Below are 20,350 nucleotides of genomic sequence, written 5' to 3' on the forward strand. Positions count from 1 at the left end.
GCACATCTGATCCCTGCTTGGGGTTTCTGCTGACACACCTGTTCTTTGCCAGCTGACCAGCCCGCTGAAGTGATGATGAACCAGTGTCCCAGGTGTGGGTGATGCCACTGTGAATGTTAGCTTTCCCAGCTAAAATCTTCTTTTGAGTGGGGGCTTTAGGGGAGAAAATGACTTAACTCAGGGCTTTCAAATTTGAGTATGCATCAGAATCATCTATAGGCCAGGCTAAAAGAAAAATTTCTGGGACCAGGACTGCTACATAATTTGCGTGGCCCAGTGCAAAATAAAAATGCAAGACCTCTCATTGGAAAAATTAAACCAAGCCTGAGAACCTTCTCAGTGTGGTGCCCTCTAAGACCGCCTGTGCTGCATGCCCATGAAGCTGGCCCTGGATGGGCCCCTGCTGGGTTCCTGGTTCAGTAGGTCTTTAGTGGGAACTGAGAATCTGTTTGTTCTAGAAAGCTCACAGGTGATGCTGACCCTGCTACTCACAGGACCATATGCTGAGAGCTACTGCCTCAACTCAAAGGTCCTATGAGTGACCTTATGTAGCCTGTGTTGGCAGGTGGTGACTTATTTTGGAGATGAGTGAGGAGAGGTTTTCAGCGCCACTTCAATCACACCAGATAGGTGACCACCTTCTATAGATACACAGAGGCCAACCCTGTGGTTTCTAGCCAACTGAGAATATATTTTCTCTTCAATTTCTTTGATCTCAGTGGTAACGCTGACTTCAAAATCTGGAGTAATCCCAAGACAACCCTATTTGGGTTAACTAGTCCCAGAGGAAATAGTCCTGCTTAAAATTTCCTGTTTTTAACAGTTCCAACACAGCCAAACTGGTTTCCACCCATGCCCAGTGCATTTGTTTCCAGGAGGTGGTGAAATTGGCTACAGCAGCTTCGGGTCAGCTGGCCTCTGGGAGGGAGAGGGGCAATCTAGGGCCACAAAGGGAAACAGAATGTCTTGGGACAAAGGTCACAATGGCTGGAGGAGCAGGAAGCCACCAGGTTGGCCCCAGGAACCCTGCAACGGCAGGACTGGGGCAGGGTCTCTTCCCTCTGTGGAACTATTTGCCCTCACAGCACCTGCTTATTCTCCTGGGAGCTTCTGAAGGAACCTGGCCAGGTCACTCCCAGCTTGCAGCTGAGAATGAAAACTGTGGAGCCAGGAGGTACACCCTCACCCTGGAGGCATCTCAAAGCATTGCTTTGGGGAGATTAGTCACCCTAGAGGCTCATGTCACAAATCGGTTGAAGACCCCTCTGCCCCTTCCCCTGTGAACACTCTGTCTTCCCTGATATACCATTAATATCCTACTCAGTGTTAGGGACATGGAAAAATGCACTCATTCCCTACACCGTTATGAAGTTTCTACTGTGTTCATGTCTGCTTTATGCTAGGCACAAGGTAATCTGTCCACAAGTGTCACTTACTGTGTGCTCAGTCCTGTCCTAAGGAGAATCAGGGATACTGAAAGGTGTAAGAGCAATCCCCTCGGAATCGACAGACTGGTGGGGAAGACAGAGATAAACTGCTGTAAGGTGATGCAACAATCCAGCATCAACTCTTGGTCAGAACAAAGTGAGGAGCCCAGAGTAGGTGCTCAATAAGCCACCAGCTGGGTCTGTAAATCATCCTGGGCTCTAGATCTCAGTTACTTGCTTCCGAGGACCCTGCAGGGTTTGACCCCAAAGACGAGAGATGGGTCATTAAAACCAGAGGTGCTCTGCTGAGACGGCGCATGCCCATCCTGGGGAGCATAACAAGATTCTTTAATGCTAAAAATAGCCCCAGTAAACAGGCTTTGATGACTCCCCACAGCCAGGATATGCGCGGGCTGAGGTTTTGGAGCACTTTTTCCGGAGCATCGCTCATTTCCTTCAAGCAGCACCGCCCATGTGGGGTGGGACTTCCTGGGCGGCAGGGGCTGTGCATTGGGAGAGAGCAGGCAGAGTGGCAGAGCAGAGCCTCCTGAGTGGTCTCAGAGACCAGGCTGCTCCACGGTGCTGCTGGTCAGAACACTGGCTGTAATTTTATTCGACCAAGGTCACTTTACCTCTTGTTTCCTACTCCGAGAAGTTCCAGGACTGCTCTGACTGTTCTTAAAGCCATTCTGATGGGGTCTTCCTGGTTCAGATGTGCTTGGCAGTCACTACTTTGTGACCACCACAGGGGCCTTCCTTCTAAGGCTCTGCCTAAACCGATTCCTCCCCTCCACCTGACCCACGGCCTGGACCCCCAATCCCCTCCCTCCCGGATGCGCAGACTGCAAGAACAGTGCCAGTCAAACTACAGGGAAATCATTCTGGGATCGCTTACTGGATCCTTAGCCATACCTTTAAATGCCACCATTAGCAGGCCTGGGCTTCTCTGATGCCTTTGACAGAAGGCACTGTGTCCTTCCTGATCTTCCTGGGCTCCCTGAAAGTCCACTAGGAGAGATTCATGCCTTTGTTCTTTGCATATATCTTACTATCCTATCTTGCCTCTCTGTATTACCCTCATAAGATGTAGTACGGGACTGGGTTCAGCAAACATCTATTGACTGAGCAGACTTTTTAGTTTAAGTTAAAGGAATGATCTGAACAAAGTCAGTATCTCTAGAAGAGATTGTATATTAGCTGTTCTCACCCATTAACATCCTCACATGAATCAGCTTATTGAGCTCTTTCCAAACAGGACAGAAAAAGGCCTTGATTTGGAGTAGGTGGGACAAAGGGGTGGAGGTAGGGGTGAAAGCCTGGGAACAGAAGTCTGAAAGCAGGGTATGAGAGGGTACCAGAACATGTATCTGCCTGCACAGTCCTTTCTTTGTCCCACTTTTCCTGCATGGGAAGGTCATATCAAGCCTTAAAAACTTTAAAGGCACATTTTAGTATCTTTCCTTAGTAGTCTACAGATCAGGAAAACAACCTCTTGTCATAACTGATGTCTTTGCTAAGCGAATGATGAATCCATAATGCAACTGACACTTCTCTTTAGAAACCCTGCTTCATGCTGATCTCCAGCTCCATGGAAAATGAATTTGACTTCACCAGCATGAGTTTGGGCAAGCCCAAAATTTAATTTTACAATGAAAAGCAAATTGTGTATATTCACTGCGGTTTAATGCCCTCAGAATGCAGAGTTGACCCTGATTTGCTCATGGTTTGTGGGGCTCATCTTGAAAGAGGATTTAAGACAATCAAGTGGCATTTCCACCGATGTTCCTGTAAGAGTGTGTTCTGTCCTCAGCCCAGCGTGGAAGCTAATATCATAAAGCTATTGTTTCAGTTTGCTTCCTGTGATATGAATCTCAATCGGCAGCCCAGACCCACAGCCTGAATTTCTCAACGTTGAGGTTTCCTCTCCAACATTCCCACACAGAACAGCCTACTGTGAAAATCAAAGGGAAGCATGTTACTAAGTAAAGAGAAACTTTTCTAAAGAAAAACCTGGTATTTTTTAGCCTTTTGAACTTTGAGGTATGCAACCAGCTATTTCCTACTATAAAGTGAGCCAAAATTGGTACTCACCTTTGTTAGAAATGCTTAAATAATGAATGTGCGGGTTGTTTTGCCTTGGAAAAGCTTGACAACTCTGCATTTTGATAGAAATTGCAAGAATTTACATTGGGTTTTCTTTTACATCATTTCTCCAGAAGCCTGTATTTAATATAAATCAATATATTTGTTTATAATAATTTTTATTTCTAAGCTATAACTTATTGAGACCTCAATATGTGGCAGGCTAAAGGATAAGGCCTTTTATATCTATTATCTCAATCCTCAAATAACATTGCAGGGTAAGCACCATTATTCCCTTTGTGCAGATGAGGAAACTAAAGCTCAAAGAGAAATTTTTACAACATTGCAGAGAAAGAAAGCAGCCAAACTAAGATTCCAGTGCAGGTCTATCTGCCCACAAATCCTGTACTCTTCTTCATGATGCTACATGTGTTGGAAAAGCAAAATACGATTTAGAAAGAAAAAGATCTTGTCTCACAACTTCTGAAAATAATTCAACAATCAGTCTAGAGAATGCGTAGCAGGAGCCTAGGAGAGAAGTCAGAGAGAAGCGGGTGCTGAGAAACCATCTCCTCCTCCCTGGGCTGTGCTCGTTCGGTGAGAACTTCTCCTTCAAGGACACCAGGACCACATGGCCAAAAGTAGAAACTTTTTATCCCTTTTCTTCCTTTCTTTCCTTGGGACAGAGAGGACCAGAGCTGACAGGCTAAGCTGAGCTGACAGGGCTCTAGCTGGTGTAGGGCCAAGCCCAGCCAGAGGGCAGGCAAGTTTGTGTCCACAGCTTTCAACAGGCTCCTGAGATGGGATAGATAAGGGATGTCCCAGTGTGGCCACTCTGGTCCTATCTCTGTGGGTGTGTTTAGCACACAGGGGTTCTCATCAGCACACGAGGGCTCACACCAGCACACACACGGGTAGATGTGCTCAGAGATCCCAGCCTAACTCCTGGCCTTCTCCAGGCCAACCTTTGAACCACTGAGATGGACAGCCAGGCCCAGGAGGGCAAGCATGGAAAACGAAGCCCTGCACTAGGGGGAAGGACAGGAATAATTCTCTGAATGTGTGAGGACCTCCTCCCCATCGCACTGGCCCCCAGCTGCCTCTGTTGACCTTCGTTCCCCTACCTTCTCCCTTCCCCCACACCCAATACCCCAGGCCCTTGTCAACATCTTTGTCAACATCTTAGCCTGACCAGGTTTACACAATGCTCTTGCCGTCCCATGTCTGTTTTCCCATGGACCAAAATTCAAAAGGACCTGAATTCCAGGTGCAGGTTCACCATGTGCTAAATGTGTGACTTTGAGCAATCTTAACCTGTCTGTGCTTCACTTATCTGTGTAACAAGGAGAAACACTCAACGAGTCCACATTTAGTCAGAGGCGCTCTACAATTAATATACAGGTTGACTGTCGCTAATCTGAAAATCTGAAATGCTCCAAAATCCAACACAACGTTCAAAGGAAATGCTCATTGCAGCATTTAAAATTTCAGATTTTTGGGTTAGGGATGCTCAACTGATAAATACAATGCAAATATTCCAAAATCTGAAAAAATTAAAAAATCAAAAATACTTCTGGTCCCAAGCATTTCGGATAAGGGATACTCAACCTGTATTACCCCTTCTGGGGCTGTGTGTTGGTGGAGGAATTGGAGTGGTGATGAAGGAAGCAATGATTAATCCAAAGGAATTAATATCTAAGAGCAGAATCTCAAGTACCACAGCAGGAAAGCAGAGGAGAGGGGTCTCACTGTGGGGAAGGGGCCTTCATCCAGTCATGAAATCCTCCACTGTCTACTCTTTATATGTAAAGATGACTGCAACATTAGCTGACTTTGCCCTCGGTTATCCAGGAAGACAAGCCTTTTTAAAGGCAGGGGTGCACAAATGCCCTGTGATGGAGTCTCCCGGCCTTTCTTATATCCAGCAATCCAACCCTTGCCAGTGCTCAGCCCACTGTTCTCTCTCTGCAGCATCTAGGACCATGTATCTGCCATTGTCTTGCATTGTTCTTTGAAAGTATTTATAGCCCATATCTTCCCCCCTTGGCTCTCCTGCTCTTGTCTGCACATTTCGCCTCTTTAGGCCTAGCCCTCCAACCCCAGGCCCACTGAACTGTCGTCCTATTTTCTGAAAGTCTGCCCCCCATATCCTTCCTGTACTCCAGGGACTAGAATAGTACATTCTGGTCTGGCCTCCCAGCCTCACACTGGATTCCCTCTTTCCCAGAATAGCCACTTCATAACAGGATGGCGGAATCCACCGTCTCCAAGGCACCAGGCTTACTCCGGAAAACTGAAAAACAACCACCAAAGAACCCTCCCTCCCTGAGTGCCTCCCTCATGCTCACCCATCAGACACTGTCCCCACCTGTGGCACCAGACCAGGCGGGGAGGAGCACAACACGCTGCCTAGCATCCTTACAGAACTGATACCCCTGACGAGAATGTCACATAGAATCTGAGACCAGAAGACTTCTCAGGACACCTGTTTCTGGTCAGGACGCATAGGAAATGGTTTCCTGAAGAATGTAACTGAGAAAAAGCAAATGCTGTGTGAACTTTGGAGTTGCAGAGGTACCAGGGACGGGAGAACCAGTTGTTTTCTGGGGAGGGGTGATACTCTCGGCTGTCAGGTGTCAAGGACTCCCCAGTATGAGTGAGCTCAGCCAGGCCAGGTGATTTACAGACATCATTTCAGTCCATTCTCACTGACACCCTGGGCAAGAAGTATGTTTAACGCCATTTTATAGATGAGGAAACCAATGTTCAGAGAGACTAAATGATTTGCGTGGCCTAACTGGCTTCTCAGAGGGAAAAGATCATCTGGGCATGCCTTCTTGCTGTTCTGGAGAAGGCACTGGAAGTTAAGGATGAAAAGGCATCCTACAGACCCAATCTAGTGTGGAAGATGGGTCTTATGGGCCAGATGGCAACAAACTGAGAAGTCAGCAAAAGCTGTCCTTGGTTCTCCCAGCCCGTATTCTCCCCAGCCTCTGGGTGCCCGTGTTCTTCCCTGGTCCTGTCCCTGCCCTCCTCTCACGGCTGGATTCACGGTGAAGGTCACTGCTGGAAGACAGATGTTTAACACGAAGGAATAAAGCACTCATGATGGTGATTCTGTGGGTGCAAGTTCTGTAATGGGAAGACTTTCCAGCTCTGGCAGCAGAAGGGTCCCCTGCATATAGGAACATGCTGATAAGGCTGGCATCTGCCCAGCCTAGGGGAGCCTGCTGGCCTTACCTGAGGAGAGGAGCTTGTGTGTTCGCAGGAAGCTGATCGCCAGTCGCATGATGGAGGCCTTGTCCAGGTGGGAGCTCACGCTGTGGGGCAGAGGCAGCTCATGGGCCAGCTCGTAGAACACCTCCGTCTCCTTGCTCCGCCGGCACCGTGCGGCATCCCGGGACTTCTCCTTCCTCCTCTCCGAGCTACTCCTAAGTGGAGAAGAGGGGGTTAGTCCCCGGTAAGATTACTGTCAGCCTATCATACCTCTGGCCAGGATATCCCCACGGTCCCAACCCACAGCGCAGCCACACTCCCCCACTGGACTGATCTGGGCTCACACCAGTCATCTGAGCCACACACCAGCTGCTTTGTATTGTTAGCTCTGCTTTTGTGTGTGTTGGTGTCTTTGCAACCAATGTCCTCCTCTTGCATGCCCTGGGAAGGCCAAAACAGGGCTTCACGTGGGTGGAGTCTGGGCAAAGACTTGCTGATTAAATTAACTGTCAGTGCCTGGGACCTGGCCCTGGATTATCTGGGGACAGGGGTGAATGTCCAGGGATGGAAAGAGAAGGGTAAGGAAGCTATGACCAGTGGCTCAGATGGCTTTGTCAAGGGCTCTGGAGAACAAGATAAAAAACTGCTTTAAGGTTATTTTTCTGCATAAGACACATTCAGAAAAAATTAAGAGTAGTACTGAACCCTAGATCCCGCTTCATATCAGAGAGTGATTTCCACAGTAAAAACTGAAAATACCATTACAGCCCAAGAACAGTTAGCTAGACACCCAGCAGTCTAGAGTACCAACGTGCATTCTGTCAAGGATTAAAAAGGAGTGGGCACAAACATTTTCTAAGCACTGCCAGCATAGGTTGCCAGGCTGTCTCAGTCGCATTCTCCTCTTTGCTGCAGGATGGAAGGAAAGATGACACGCACTGAAGCTTGCCTCTTTTCAGGAAGTCCTAAAGAAATCCTGGACTTTCTTATAAAGTCCATGGCAAGTTCTAACACAGGCAAATTTAAAAGCCAGAATGTTTAGATTGGAGTTCTAACTTCTCTGCTTGTTAGCTCTGTAAACAGATAATTTAAATTGCTTAGCCTCAGTCTCCTCATCTGTAAAATGACAACAATAGTGCTTACCCTAGAGTTAATTGTGAGGACTAAATGTGATAATTTATATAAAATCTTTAGCACTAAGCCTCTTCCACCAACTGTAAGCAATCGATGTTAGCTAATACTAATTAAAAAGATGGCCATGAAAAGGCAATCATGAGAGTTAAAAAGTTACAAAACAGTACAGGACAATTCTATTTTCATAGAAATGTATTATACATAATACCTCCTATAACTTATATAGGAGAAAGGCTAGATGTATAACTACTATTATAGGTATCACAGAAATAGTTCTTATAAGTACTTTCTTTTTTCATTATTATACTTTAAGTTCCAGGGTACATGTGCACAATGTGCAGGTTTGTTACATATGTATACATGTGCCATGTTGGTGTGCTGCACCCATTAACTCGTCATTTACGTTAGGTACATCTCCTAATGCCATCCCTCCGCACCCCCTCCCCACAATAGGACCCAGTGTGTGATGTTCATCTTGGCTTATTTAAACTCACACAACTGCCCTTGGAAGTAGGCATTATTATTATTATACCTAATTTACATATGAGGAAACTGCCCCATAAAGGCCAAGTAATTCACCTGTGGCCACCAGCAGGTAAATGGGGAAGTCAGGCTTTGCACTGGGCAGGTGGGCCCCAGAATCATGGTACTTAACCACCAATGACTGTCCTGTCTCCTCCTACTCACAAATGTTAGCAGTTGCAGGGTAGTGAGGTTACAGGAAGTTTCTTCGGTTTTTGTTTTGGTTTATAGTGCTTATCTGTGTCTTGTGTTTCTATAAATAACCTATATTGCATATTTAATAAAGAAACAAATCTGTTTTTTATTTTTTTTAAAAGCATCTAAGCCGGGCATGGTAGTATTTGAACCTGTAGTCCCAGGTACTTGGGAGAGTGAGATGGGAGGATCACCTGGGCCCAGGAGTTCAAGACCAGCCTGGGCAATATAGTGAGACCCCATCTCTATAAAAAGATAAATAAGATAAAATAAAAAAGTGCCCAGCGCGGTTCATAGGTTTCAAGGCCTCAATTCAGTTAGCTCCAGCTGGCTTGCTCTGTCCTGCCATCTGAGATTCCAGAGACTGCTCCTCCTTTTGTTTGGCTTTGCAGCCTGTCATTTGGACAGAAAATCTGTATTTTGGGATTCATGGAATGTGAACATGCCTCTCAAATCCCTCAAGATTTGGGGCAGAAGCACTGTTTTGATTTTACAACGTGCTTCATTTAAAAAGACAGACTGTTCAGCTCTGCGGATGGATTGAGCATCATATACTCGGATTAAAGGACGAATTGTCCAACAGCTGTTGATGGGCAAGAAGAACCTTCAGAAAAATTGTGAAATGAGTGAAACTATTTTTCTTGTCCTCGCTCCCTTTTCTGCTTCCTTTACCTAATCCCTGTTTCCCTCTCTCCCTGACCTCCAACCCTCAAGACACCTACCCCTGTACCCCTCTTTCCCCACCTTCTCAGGAATTGCCCTGATTCGACCTTTAGTGGCAGTTTTTATACTGGTCCCTCCCATTTGCATTTTAATCCTGACCTGATTATGGAGAAAAGGTTAAAGAATTGCACGTATTCTGGCACAGGAAAGGAAGATGGGAAGAGGGCAGGATGCTGAAACCGCACACATCATGCCTTTGGGTCATGAGGGTCAGGTGAAAGATGCTGGATTTCATTCTCTAACACTAACTCTTGTGTTCTCCAACAAAAGCATCATCAACACATAACCTCGTCATCAGGGGCCAAGAGAAGCCATCCTGAAGCAAAAGCAATCCCAGCACAGGCTATGGCATTAACGCCAATATCTGCATGCACAAGGCTTCCCTCTGCCATTGGCCCCTTCCTTGGAGTAGAAGAGGCAGAGAGGAAAAGCCAGGTAGGGAAAAGGCAATCTGGAGTCAATGCTCTGACAATGGTATCTGATATGTGAGTCTTGCTATGCTTTTTGTGCCTGGTGCTATACCAAGAACCTTTCATATATTAGCTCATTATACTCTTCCTAACAACAAAATAAAGTAGGTATTGTTTACACAATTTAGAGATGTGGAAACTGAAGCTCAGACATAATACGTCATTTGTCCAATGTCACAAAGCCAACGCCTACATAAGCCATTGAAGGCTTTGTAGTCAGTGAGCAGACACTTAAAAGTCCTGAAATACACAGGGGATTCCTATCTAATTACATCCTTGCAACCAAGTGAGGTGGGCAACACAGGTGTTGTCACTGTTCCCCTTTCACAGATCTGAAAACAGACACTTGAGCAGGTAAGTTACTTGCCTAGAGCAATCCAGCTAATCAGTGGAAGAGCTAGGGCTAGAACCCTGCTCTTCCTAGGCGGATACTCTTCTCACTGCTTAATGGTAGGAGATAGTGGCTTTAGCAAGAAATAAAGAAACAGCAACATCTTAACTTCCAGAAAAAGAAAGCTTGAGAATCTAAGGCAGCCTCTTGGTTCAAAAGTCAGGGAGGTGGGATTTCAGCTGAAACTAAAAGGACAAATAATAATACCTTTGCAGAAAGCACTTTTTCTTAACATGTGTTATCTCATTTGATTCTCACAACCCTGAGAGATAGAAACTATCATCCCCATTTAATAGATGAGGATGTGGAGATTTAGAGATTAAATAATTTGCTAAAAACATTGTCTCAAACCTAGTTCTTCTGGGTCCAAGATCAAAAGTTTTTCCATTGGCAGCAAGGAAACTATCATTTACTGTACAACTTTGATGTTCCCAGTGCTGTGCTGATACTTTCCCACAACCTGGATGTTCACACATACTTTGGGAAGAAGAGGCTAAGACTTTTTTAAATACAGTGAGAAAAATTTCATGAGGGGAGCCTCATGTCTTTAAGTGAGCACCCATTCACCTTAGGAGAGCACTTGGAATGTTAAGAGTAGGACTAAGAACTAGCATCAGAGTTCAGATGGGGTGGGAGGGGGAAGAAGGGACTCAGTGCTGTGGGCCTTAGCAGACACAGGTGCCGGTCACAGTAGTGCTCGGAATGTGGTAGAATGTTATCAGATGTAGCTCGGCAGTGCTCCATAAAGGCAGCAGGTCCAACCCTGCCACAGAATCTATCTATGCCGCAGGTGGAGAACAAGCTGTTTGTTTTGGGTTTGGTTTTTTTTCCCTGGACATTTTAATATGCACAAATTTATAGTTAGTCTCCCTGAGGTGGAAACTCACATTCTGAAACATTTGATCCCAGCTAAAGTTAACAACCACTTAAGCACCAGGCAGCCAGTCAAAAGATAAAACAATACTGAACGTCCAAAAATTGTCAGCAGAGATATGCTACAATTAATCCAGGAAAAACCTCTTTGCCCAGAGCTTCATTATCTTAAAAACATCTTCTTTTAGGTCATTGCTCCAAGCATGGCTTAGGGATCCCTACTTAAGTCATGAATCTAAGGATGATCTGTTCTTGGTCAAGATGATCTTGGTTCCTGACTTCCATATGAACACAGCCTGCAGTGAGGCCCCAAGATGTCTGTCACCAGTAACACCTAGGGGTTGGCTGCCTAATGAGCTAGACTTTTAGAGTGATTAGAACTCACATGCCTAATGCCTGTGGCCATTCAGGTATCAGAACAATATGCCTATTACTCTATAAGGTTAAATGGCTTAGAAACAGAATGGATTTCAGCAGGTAGAGATGACTGAAGCTAATTAAGCCAGCTGGGATCAGTCTATTGGTTGGTGGTGAAATTCTAAGCTGCTGCCAAGTTGCAAGAAGCTGAGAATGGAGGAAATAAAGGTTAAATGCAACTGGGAGAGGTCGAGTGACACTTCAATGAGGCTTGTGGCTGCTGTACAGGGGCTGCCTGATGGGAGAAACACACCCAGCTCCAGGTTCCAGAGATGAGGAAGAGTCACTGGTCCCCATACTTATTGGGGCAGAACCAAAGTCAGTGGTTCTCAGTTTTGCTGCTCACTGGAGTCACCAGAGGAACCTTAAAAAACAGATGTCTGGGCTCTACCCCTGAGATTCAGATTTAATAAGTCTCAGGTGCGGGCTGGGCAATGGGCGTTTTAAAAGCTCCTCATGTGTAGCCAGGGCTGAGGACCACAGTTCCAAAGCAGCCAGTTTTTAAAGGAAGGGTGGGTGGGTGGGTGTGTGTGGTGGGGAGAGGCAGATGGGGTTGGACTTAAATGTTTTGGAGACGCAAATAGCTATGTCACCTTCTCAAACAGTAGGAAGAAAAGGAAACACATTTATTTAGCACTGGGGCCAGGTGCATTTAATAAACAGTCTCAACTGATCCTCACTTAAATGATGAAGTGTTATTGGCCCCATTTTTGCAGAGCAGTGGTTCTCAATTTTAGCCTGCATCAGAATCACCTGGAGGACTTATTAATACATAGATTTCTGGGCCTGTGATCATGTGTCTGGAATACTGACGCCGAGATCTACTTCCAAAACCTAACCACACTCTTTCCCTCTACCATGCACTGTGTCCAGCAAATTTGAAGTCACCATCACAAGCCAAATAAGTTGTTTATCTAGGAGTTGGTGTGATCACCACTGTACCAGGCGCTATGGCTAATAGGAAGAGGGAGATGAAAGTAATGAGACATCTGAAATGGATGCCACACAGAAGGTGGCTACCCTTCAAGGAAGCCACCTTGGGAGAAGCCTGTAACTTTATGCTGGTTGGTGGCCATTGCTCTGTCTTTTGGGAAGTCTTTTTACAATTAACTTCAGAGCCACATAAGAAAATCAGTCACAACTCTTCAAAGGACACACTTCATTTCAAACCCTAAACAGTATTATCCAGTTTACCCACCCCGTTATTCACCGGACTTAGCTATGGATGGATTGTGGTTGTTTGATAGGATAAAATGTGCCCTCAAAAGATAAGACTTTGCCACAATTGAAGGTATTGAAAAGAATGGTCTTGGCTCTGAGGGCCATTCCAAAGGAGTGACAAAAATGTCTGAGATGCAGGCAGTGTTCCAGTGGCCAGTGTTCTAGATATACTCTGATGTCCAATGGCTGCAGTGATCAGTAGGGGAATCTATCACAAAGGGGAGGAAAGGTATCAGTGTTAGATAGTGAACACCGAAAATAGGCCAGACACAGTGACTCGTGCCTATTAATCGCAGCACTTTGGGAGGCTGAGGTAGGAGGACTGCTTGAGCCCAGGAGTTTGAGACCAGCTGGGCAACACAGAAAGACCCCATCTCTAAAAAAATTAGAAATTAGCTGGGCATGGTGGTACACACCGGTGGTCCCAGCTACTCAAGAGGCTGAGGCAGGAGGATCCTTTGACCTGGGAACTCGAGGCTGCAGTGAGCCATGTACCACTGCATTCTAGCTCAGGTGACAGTGAGAACCCATCTCAAAGCAAAACAACAAAAAGTTACAAATTCAGAATAGAAAATATTAAATTAGCAAATTCAGGAGGAGCTGGCCAGATCAGACAGACTTTGACAAGAGAAAAAAGACATTAATATGCTTTAATATACACACCTCTCCTGAGGGGCATGGTCTCTATCCTGAAAGAGACCACAGACCATCTGGCAGATAAGACTAATAATCCAGACTAGTATATCAGAAGTCTACAAGAGGGGACAAAGAAGAGAGAAGACATGAGACTGGAGTGGCTGAAACAGGGACAAATGCTTTCACTTGCCACTTCCCTGAAAGAGGAATCCTGGAAAGCGTCTCTCATACCTCAGCCTCCCAACCTCCCCTCCACTGGGCTGGGCCTCCAGCTCTCTGACCTACTCTGAGGGTCTGTGTCCCTGGAGCAGAGAGCCTGGACTGCATTCAGAGCTAACAGTAATGTCTGGGGCTCACCCAGCGTGGCCCTCTAATGGTCAATTCTGCTTGGGCTGACTGGAGATACTTATCTTCTGGCCTTCTCAGCCCCAGGCAGCCTTGTAGAAGAAAGCAGCAGATTCAATTACTAAGCAGCCCATCTGGGGCTCCAGATAACCCAGCTCCTTACGTAACCAGAGAACACGTGGACTCCCCAGCCCAGCTGAGAAAAGCTGTGCATACACAGGAATAATCATAATGAACTGTCCCTGTGCTGAGCTTCCTCAAGCCCAAGCCTTAGTAGGTGTCAAGGTCTGAATGTTTATGTCCTCTCAAAATACTTATGTTGAAATCCCCACTCCCAATGTGATGGTATTTGAAGGTGGAACCGTTGGGAGGTGATTAAGTCATGACAGTGAAGTCCTCATGAATGGGATTACTGCACTTGTAAAGGAGACCCAGGGGAACGCTCTCAGCCCTTCCACCACGTGGAGACACAGCTATGAACCAGAAAGTGGGCCCTTACCAGACACTGAATCTGCTGGCACCTGGATAGTGGACTTCCTGGCAGCCAGAACCATGAGAAATGAAACTCTGTTGTTTATAAGCCACTCAGTTTATGGTATCATGTTGTAGCTGCCCAAATGGGCTAAGACAGTGGGGCATTCTTTATTGTACATATTAGTGAATAATCCCACTTTACATTTGGATCGCACATTACAGTCTGTAAAACACTTGTGAGTGAATCTGGAAATCCATAACTAACCTTGTAAATTTCACACAGTAGGATAGGAAGAGCAGCTACCATCATTCCTATTTTAGAGATAAGGAAAAACTGAGGTTTAGAAAGTTAATGGGAATATGTGGAACTAGAACAAAAGCCCCGAGTTCTGGCTTTTTCAAGGACCTGTGAACAGAGCACCTGCTGACAAGCAGCGCTGGACATATGGCACGATTAGAAACAGACCTTCATTATCTGTCCATCTATAACCTAGCTTTTCCCAACACATAATTTCCTTTTTAAAAATGCCTTGGTGAAGATAAAGGTAATGCATATTTAGCATAAGCAACTTGAAAAATACAAAAAGGTATGAAGAAAACAGAGATTTCATTGGATTTATAAATTAATACTTTGCTCTTTTTACTAACAGGATGTCCCATTAAGAATTCTTTCAAAATATTCATAATAGCCGGCAATATCATATCATGTGGCTGAACCACAATGCATTTTACTATTCCCTGATTGCTTTTCAGTTATGGTTTCTAATTTTTAGCTGTTATAAATAACACCATGGCGACTATCTTGGCATCAGGTATTGCTTATTTTTTTACAATAAAAGATATGTATCCAGCTTGCTGCCAGCTCCCCATAGCCACCTCGCAGTGACCCCACCCCCACTCCATGAAAGCTGAGTCGGCAGATTTGGCAACACTGGCATCCTCAGGACCATGGCCAGCATTACTGAGCACAGAGCATGGGTTGCGGTGCTTCAGAGGGCAGTATCAGAGGGAAAGAAGACAGAACATGCAACAGTCTCAGCCTTGGAACCAGGCTCAGCCTCCTTTCCCCATGGCCAGCTCTCTCTAGACTGCTTCTCTTCCTTATGCAGACACAGGTCAAAGCATCTGAAGAGAACACCAGCTGTGCTAAAACTGGCGGCTTCCTTTGACTCTAATCCAGTTCTGAGAAGAGGGTCACCCTTGTTGATGAGCAGGACCTTTTCCCCCAGTGTAAAATAAAGTGTTCTTTCCATCTTTCCCACCCCTCATCTTATCCACTGCAGGGATGTATAGAAAAGACTTGGTGCTGTCTTCACTCATGAAAAAGCAGGGAGAAAGCCAGCGGATGCAGGAGGCATTTGCCTGGCTCTCCATTGCTCTCTGTGGCCTCTGATGTCTGCCACTGCCCGACCCTTGACACCATGCAGGCTTCAGCTAAGGGACTAATTAACCTCCGCAAGCTGAGATACTGACTCTACTACTAGGAAACAACCACATGTGACTCTTTCTGGTTAGTAAAGAACTCTCAGCATATTGCTTCTGTTTAATCTTGAATCAATCTTGTGGAGCAGGTATATCACTCGCATTTTACACATGAGGAGACAGACCCCACGGATATTAGTGGCATGCCCAGCCATCACCCAGTGATGGAGCCAGCACTCAAACCTGGATCATTTGACCCTAAATCCCATATTCTTGATTGTAATTGGGTGACCTTCCCTACAAGGCCAATAAGCAAGTCCCTCTTACAGGTTCAAAAGATTTAGGGGAGCTGGGCATCTTGAGGGTGGAGCCTTCCAGGATACTAAATCTGATGAGCTTTTTGAGATATACACTTGGGTCTGGGAAGCAGCAAAGTGAGACACGCTGGCCACCCTTTTGCCTGAGGTCAGCCCCTCAGCTGGCAGACCAGCCCCCTTGGGATAGTTCTCAGCTTGGAGAAGTCTGCCTTTAAAAGAAAAAGAAAAAAAAAAGGTTTGTGCTTTGCTTGCGGAGTCTTCAGCTGCCACAGGTTGTTTCCTTTTCACTAGACTGTTTTCTTTGGTGCCACCTCTCTGGGCTTGAAGGTATTTCCCCACACCCAGGCTGTTACCAGATCTGATTTAGATTTTTTCCTTAGGGCATCTACCCATCAGCAGCCTTCTTCCTTTGGATCTCACAAGCTTCCAACAGCACAATCTGTGGTTTGGCTCAAACCCTTCTGCCTGTGCTGCCATCCTGTTCCTACAACACTGCCTTCAGCTAAGAAAATTGACAAAGAAATTGCACAGCAGTAGAATCAAGAAGAAAGGGCCTGAGATGTAAAACGGATTCCTCGGCATGAAGCAAACTCCGTGGGACAAGTGGGGAGCAGCTTCCCACCCCACTTCAGCCTCTAGGGGGGACTTAGCTCCTGCTGCTGCCCCTCCCACTCCCTGCCTGGAATATACTCTCTCCATGTCCTAGGCCTGTCTGAACTAGGCTCATATTTCAAGGTCTCCCATGCATCCGTTTCCCTAGGAAGGCCTCACGCCTCACCTGCACTGACTTCTCCTCCAAGTCCCACTTCACAGATTATACACGCACGATTCGGCCCTGTGTTGCTCTCCCTTGATTTCACTTCTGTGGCTTCTCTTTCCCTAACTAGACCACATACTCTTCAGGGAAAGAACCCCACACCTGTTCTTTTGGTGTCCTCTAAAGCATCAGTAGTACAAAGTGGTACCAACTGGAGACATCGGATAAAAACCACTTCAATGACTTCAGTTCTGTGGATTCCTCAAAGCTGCTCACTGTTCTAGATCTTTCCTAAGAATTCTAATTCAGCTCTTAATTAGAATAGGCGGCTTCCATCTGGGAAGAGTCACCTTGCAGACACTCAAGGTGTGTGTGTGTCCGTCGGTGTTTTCTCACCTCTGTGAATCAAATCTGGGGTCTGAACTAGTGCTGCTGACAGCTGCCTGTGGAGTCACCCAGAGCAGCACTTCCCAACCTTTGCTGTGGCCAGGAATCACACAGGGATCTTGTTAAGGTGCAGGCTCAGTAGGATCTAGGCTGGAGCCTGGGATTCTGCCTTTCTAACAACCCCTAGATGATGCTGATTCTACTGGTCTGTGATCTCACACTTTGAGTAGAAAGAGACCCAGGAACACATGCGATCTTGAGACTGAAGATGCCACCTGGCAGGGTTAGTGCTGCCTGCTGCCATCCTAATCTGAGGCACGTAAAGTCCAACAAGTCCAATCTTCTCTCTTGCCAGGAAGAATCCTGTTCTCTTTGTATCTTTATGAGATTTTACTAAGCCCTACATTAATGTCTCTCTCCTCCTTCACGTCTTCCTTACTTGTATCATTTTATTCCTTCCTATTTCTTCAGAACCCACCCCTCAAGACCAGCTCAAGCCCTACTTCTTCCAGCAGTGTCCCTGGCCCCTTAGCAATTCTCCAGGGTATTTCTGCCCACATTACTCACAGGCCTTTATTAAAGGCCTCCCTGTCTTGGTGGCTTTTCTATGCAAACGTCCTGCTCCTATAACTGGACTATAAGTACTGGGGGAAGGGCACAGACACAACAGCTTCCACTTTTGTGTATCCTTCCCTGGAACCTGGGCTAGGGCAGACAAACTGAGTAAATATTTGCTGATTGTGAAAGACAATCAAAAATGCCCTTTACTCTTTTCCTTTCCCTCTCAAGGAGGCAAGAAAAAGTGATCCCAGCTGCCTTGGGCTCCATCCCCAGCCCAGCCTCGCTCCTCTCCCAGGCGCTGCGGCTGGGGCGGCTTAGATTTCATTTCGCTCTCTGCAGCTCCTCTTCCCTTCAGTGAAGAGTTAAAGCATCGGGAAGGCTCCTTCCCACTTGGAAATCTCCATTTCCTCCTGCAGCGTGAACAAGAGAACTCTATGGACAGAGGCTGAGTGAGCCAACTGCGCAGGGAGTGAACTCACTCTGAATGGGGCTGTTCTAACACCCGCCAAGTCAAGTCATTAAGATGCCATCCCCGAGGTGCAGCCCCCAGCGTCACCTCTGGATATCCATATCCTCAAGCCCGCCGGCAGAAAGGATGAATGGTGAGCATAGAGCTGGTGAAAGCAAGCTCTTTCATGAGCAGGGCGTGAGAGGACCTCTCCGGCTCTTCTAAGGTGGGGGTGGGGCGCTTCGGAGTAGAAGTCGTTCCTCCTCTCTCCTACTGCCTCCTCTACCACACTGAACTAAAATTAACCCTCAGATTTACAGGGAGTTACCCAAAAGATTGTTCCACAAAAGGCAACCAAGAGGGGGGGTGGGTAATAACATTAGAGAAAATATCTGCAATGCCAAAAATAATCACTGTGTCATGAGAAAACAGAGCTGGATGGCCTCAGAGGCCAGCACTGGGTATATACAGGAAGGAGGGGGCAGAAATTCCCCTGGCAGTGTCGTCAAACATTCTGGATGGAAAAAGACGGGCGGGGGGTGGGGGTGCGCATAACCGGGACAGACAGTTGTAGGGACTCTTTTCAAGTACAGAATATGATTTGAAGGGTCAGTTCTCTCTTCTTTATTTCAGACACTTTAATTTCAAAGAAAACAACATTTGTTTAGCCTTTTAATCAGGACTGATGCTTGATCACATGCTAATAGTGAAATATCCTAGGATCTGCCTTACTAATCCCAACATGTTGCCAGAACTTCTGGTTCCTGGAATTTAAAGTATTTCAAAACAGCAAGAGAAGGGGGAAAAAACACAGATCCCTCACTGTCCTACCCCCATCCCATAACCCCTTCTCCCCCCCCCGTATTAAAAAAAGAAGAAAAAGGAAAGCAAAGAAAAAGGAAAAGTGAAAGAGGAATGAGCTGGTAGAAAATCTCTCCTGGGCTTCCTTTATAAAGAACCCTGGTCTGAGGCCTGTTCACATGGTCACATGTCCAGCATTGTGGGATCTGATTCATGCCACAGCGCAAACACTTGCTTTCCCCTAGTTCTGCCCCTTCTTGCTCTGATGAGAAGTGAGATGTCTGTGCACATTTCCATTCCTTTGTAAAGAAGTCATCAAAAGCCACAGGAAATGCTAAAAGTCTTTTCCAAATTTATTATCATGCTCTCAAATAACATTGAGCAATTTGGGAAATAAAACTGTATTTTTCCCCCAGCAATGGCTTATTCCCTCTGCTCATTCAACATATATTAATGATTCCCTTTTCCTATGCTGGGGCTGTGAGCAGTAGAATGAAATGTGGAACAACTATCCCTGACCTCAGGAAGCTTGCAGAGAGGTGAAGAATCAAGTCCTGAAGAATGGGCTGAATAGTCAGGGCTTTAGGAGTTTGGGAGGAGAAAGCCTGCAAGACTGGAGAAGAGAGGGAGAACTCTGCAGGAGGTAGGCTTTGAAGGAAGAGCAGGATATGGGGAGGCAATCAGGATGGCAGAGGGATGACAAAGACACACTGTAGGAGTGAGCAGAGGTGCCAGTGATGGGGAGACAGGCCAGAGAACACAGAGCAAGACAGGGGTGGGGAGAACGCATTCATTAAACAGCCCTTGTTGAGTATCCATAAGGTGCCAAGCACAAAAAATGGCTTTAAACAAAAGGACAGGTAGCTAAAGTCAGATCCCCAGATAATTGCCTAGCCTGTTGTCTGATTAGTGGCTAAGGTGCCAGGTGGTGGGCAGTGCCAGAACCCAACCTCCATGCTCCTCCTGCTAGCCATGCTTTGGCCCTGCTGGACAGCAAGTGTGAGAACCCCTCTTTTCTTGGCACCAAAGCCAAGGAAAATGAAACCCTCTGTTGGAAGCTCTAAATATGGCAGCAACCCTTGGGCTGCCACAGGCTGGAGCCTCAGCTCAGTCCACAGAGACCTCCGCAAGGCATTCTTGCTGAACAGTAACTCATAAATGTTACCCATGGGATGAAAAACAAACTTCACCCAGGGCACACGCCTTCTCTGGCTCCGGTGGTGTTTTATTTATTTCCACAGACCTTAGTCCCCATCTTCTGTTTCCCTTTCCCCTCACTTTCTTTACCACTGACCAAGAATAAAATTTGAGTCAGACCTTGGAGCAAGGAGCAGCTCGCCAGCCCACCACTCTTTCCCTCAAACCATTTTCAGTTGGTCACTCCCCCATTTTAAAATGAAAATTGCTCCTGACTATCCTCATGATGAAGTTCAAGCTGGACATGCTCCTTGAGGTCTCCCAGCCCTTTCCAAACTTAGCTCCTAAAATCCTGTAGCTCCACGCCTACTCCAGCCAGACCGCACTATGCCCT

General features: G+C 46.3%; 1 protein-coding gene across 1 annotated transcript in view; it reads right to left on the bottom strand.

Annotated features, from left to right (window-relative positions):
* The window catches only part of EPAS1 (endothelial PAS domain protein 1), a 90,201-nt gene that overhangs the window by 32,733 nt on the left and 37,118 nt on the right, over positions 1-20,350 (bottom strand). The window contains exon 2 of the mRNA XM_010364307.2: positions 6,750-6,940. Coding sequence (XP_010362609.1) covers positions 6,750-6,940 — 191 coding nt within the window. The remainder of the gene's footprint in view (positions 1-6,749; positions 6,941-20,350) is intronic.

This window comes from Rhinopithecus roxellana, chromosome 17 (genome assembly GCF_007565055.1).
Source record: "Rhinopithecus roxellana isolate Shanxi Qingling chromosome 17, ASM756505v1, whole genome shotgun sequence".
Classification (NCBI taxonomy): domain Eukaryota; kingdom Metazoa; phylum Chordata; class Mammalia; order Primates; family Cercopithecidae; genus Rhinopithecus; species Rhinopithecus roxellana.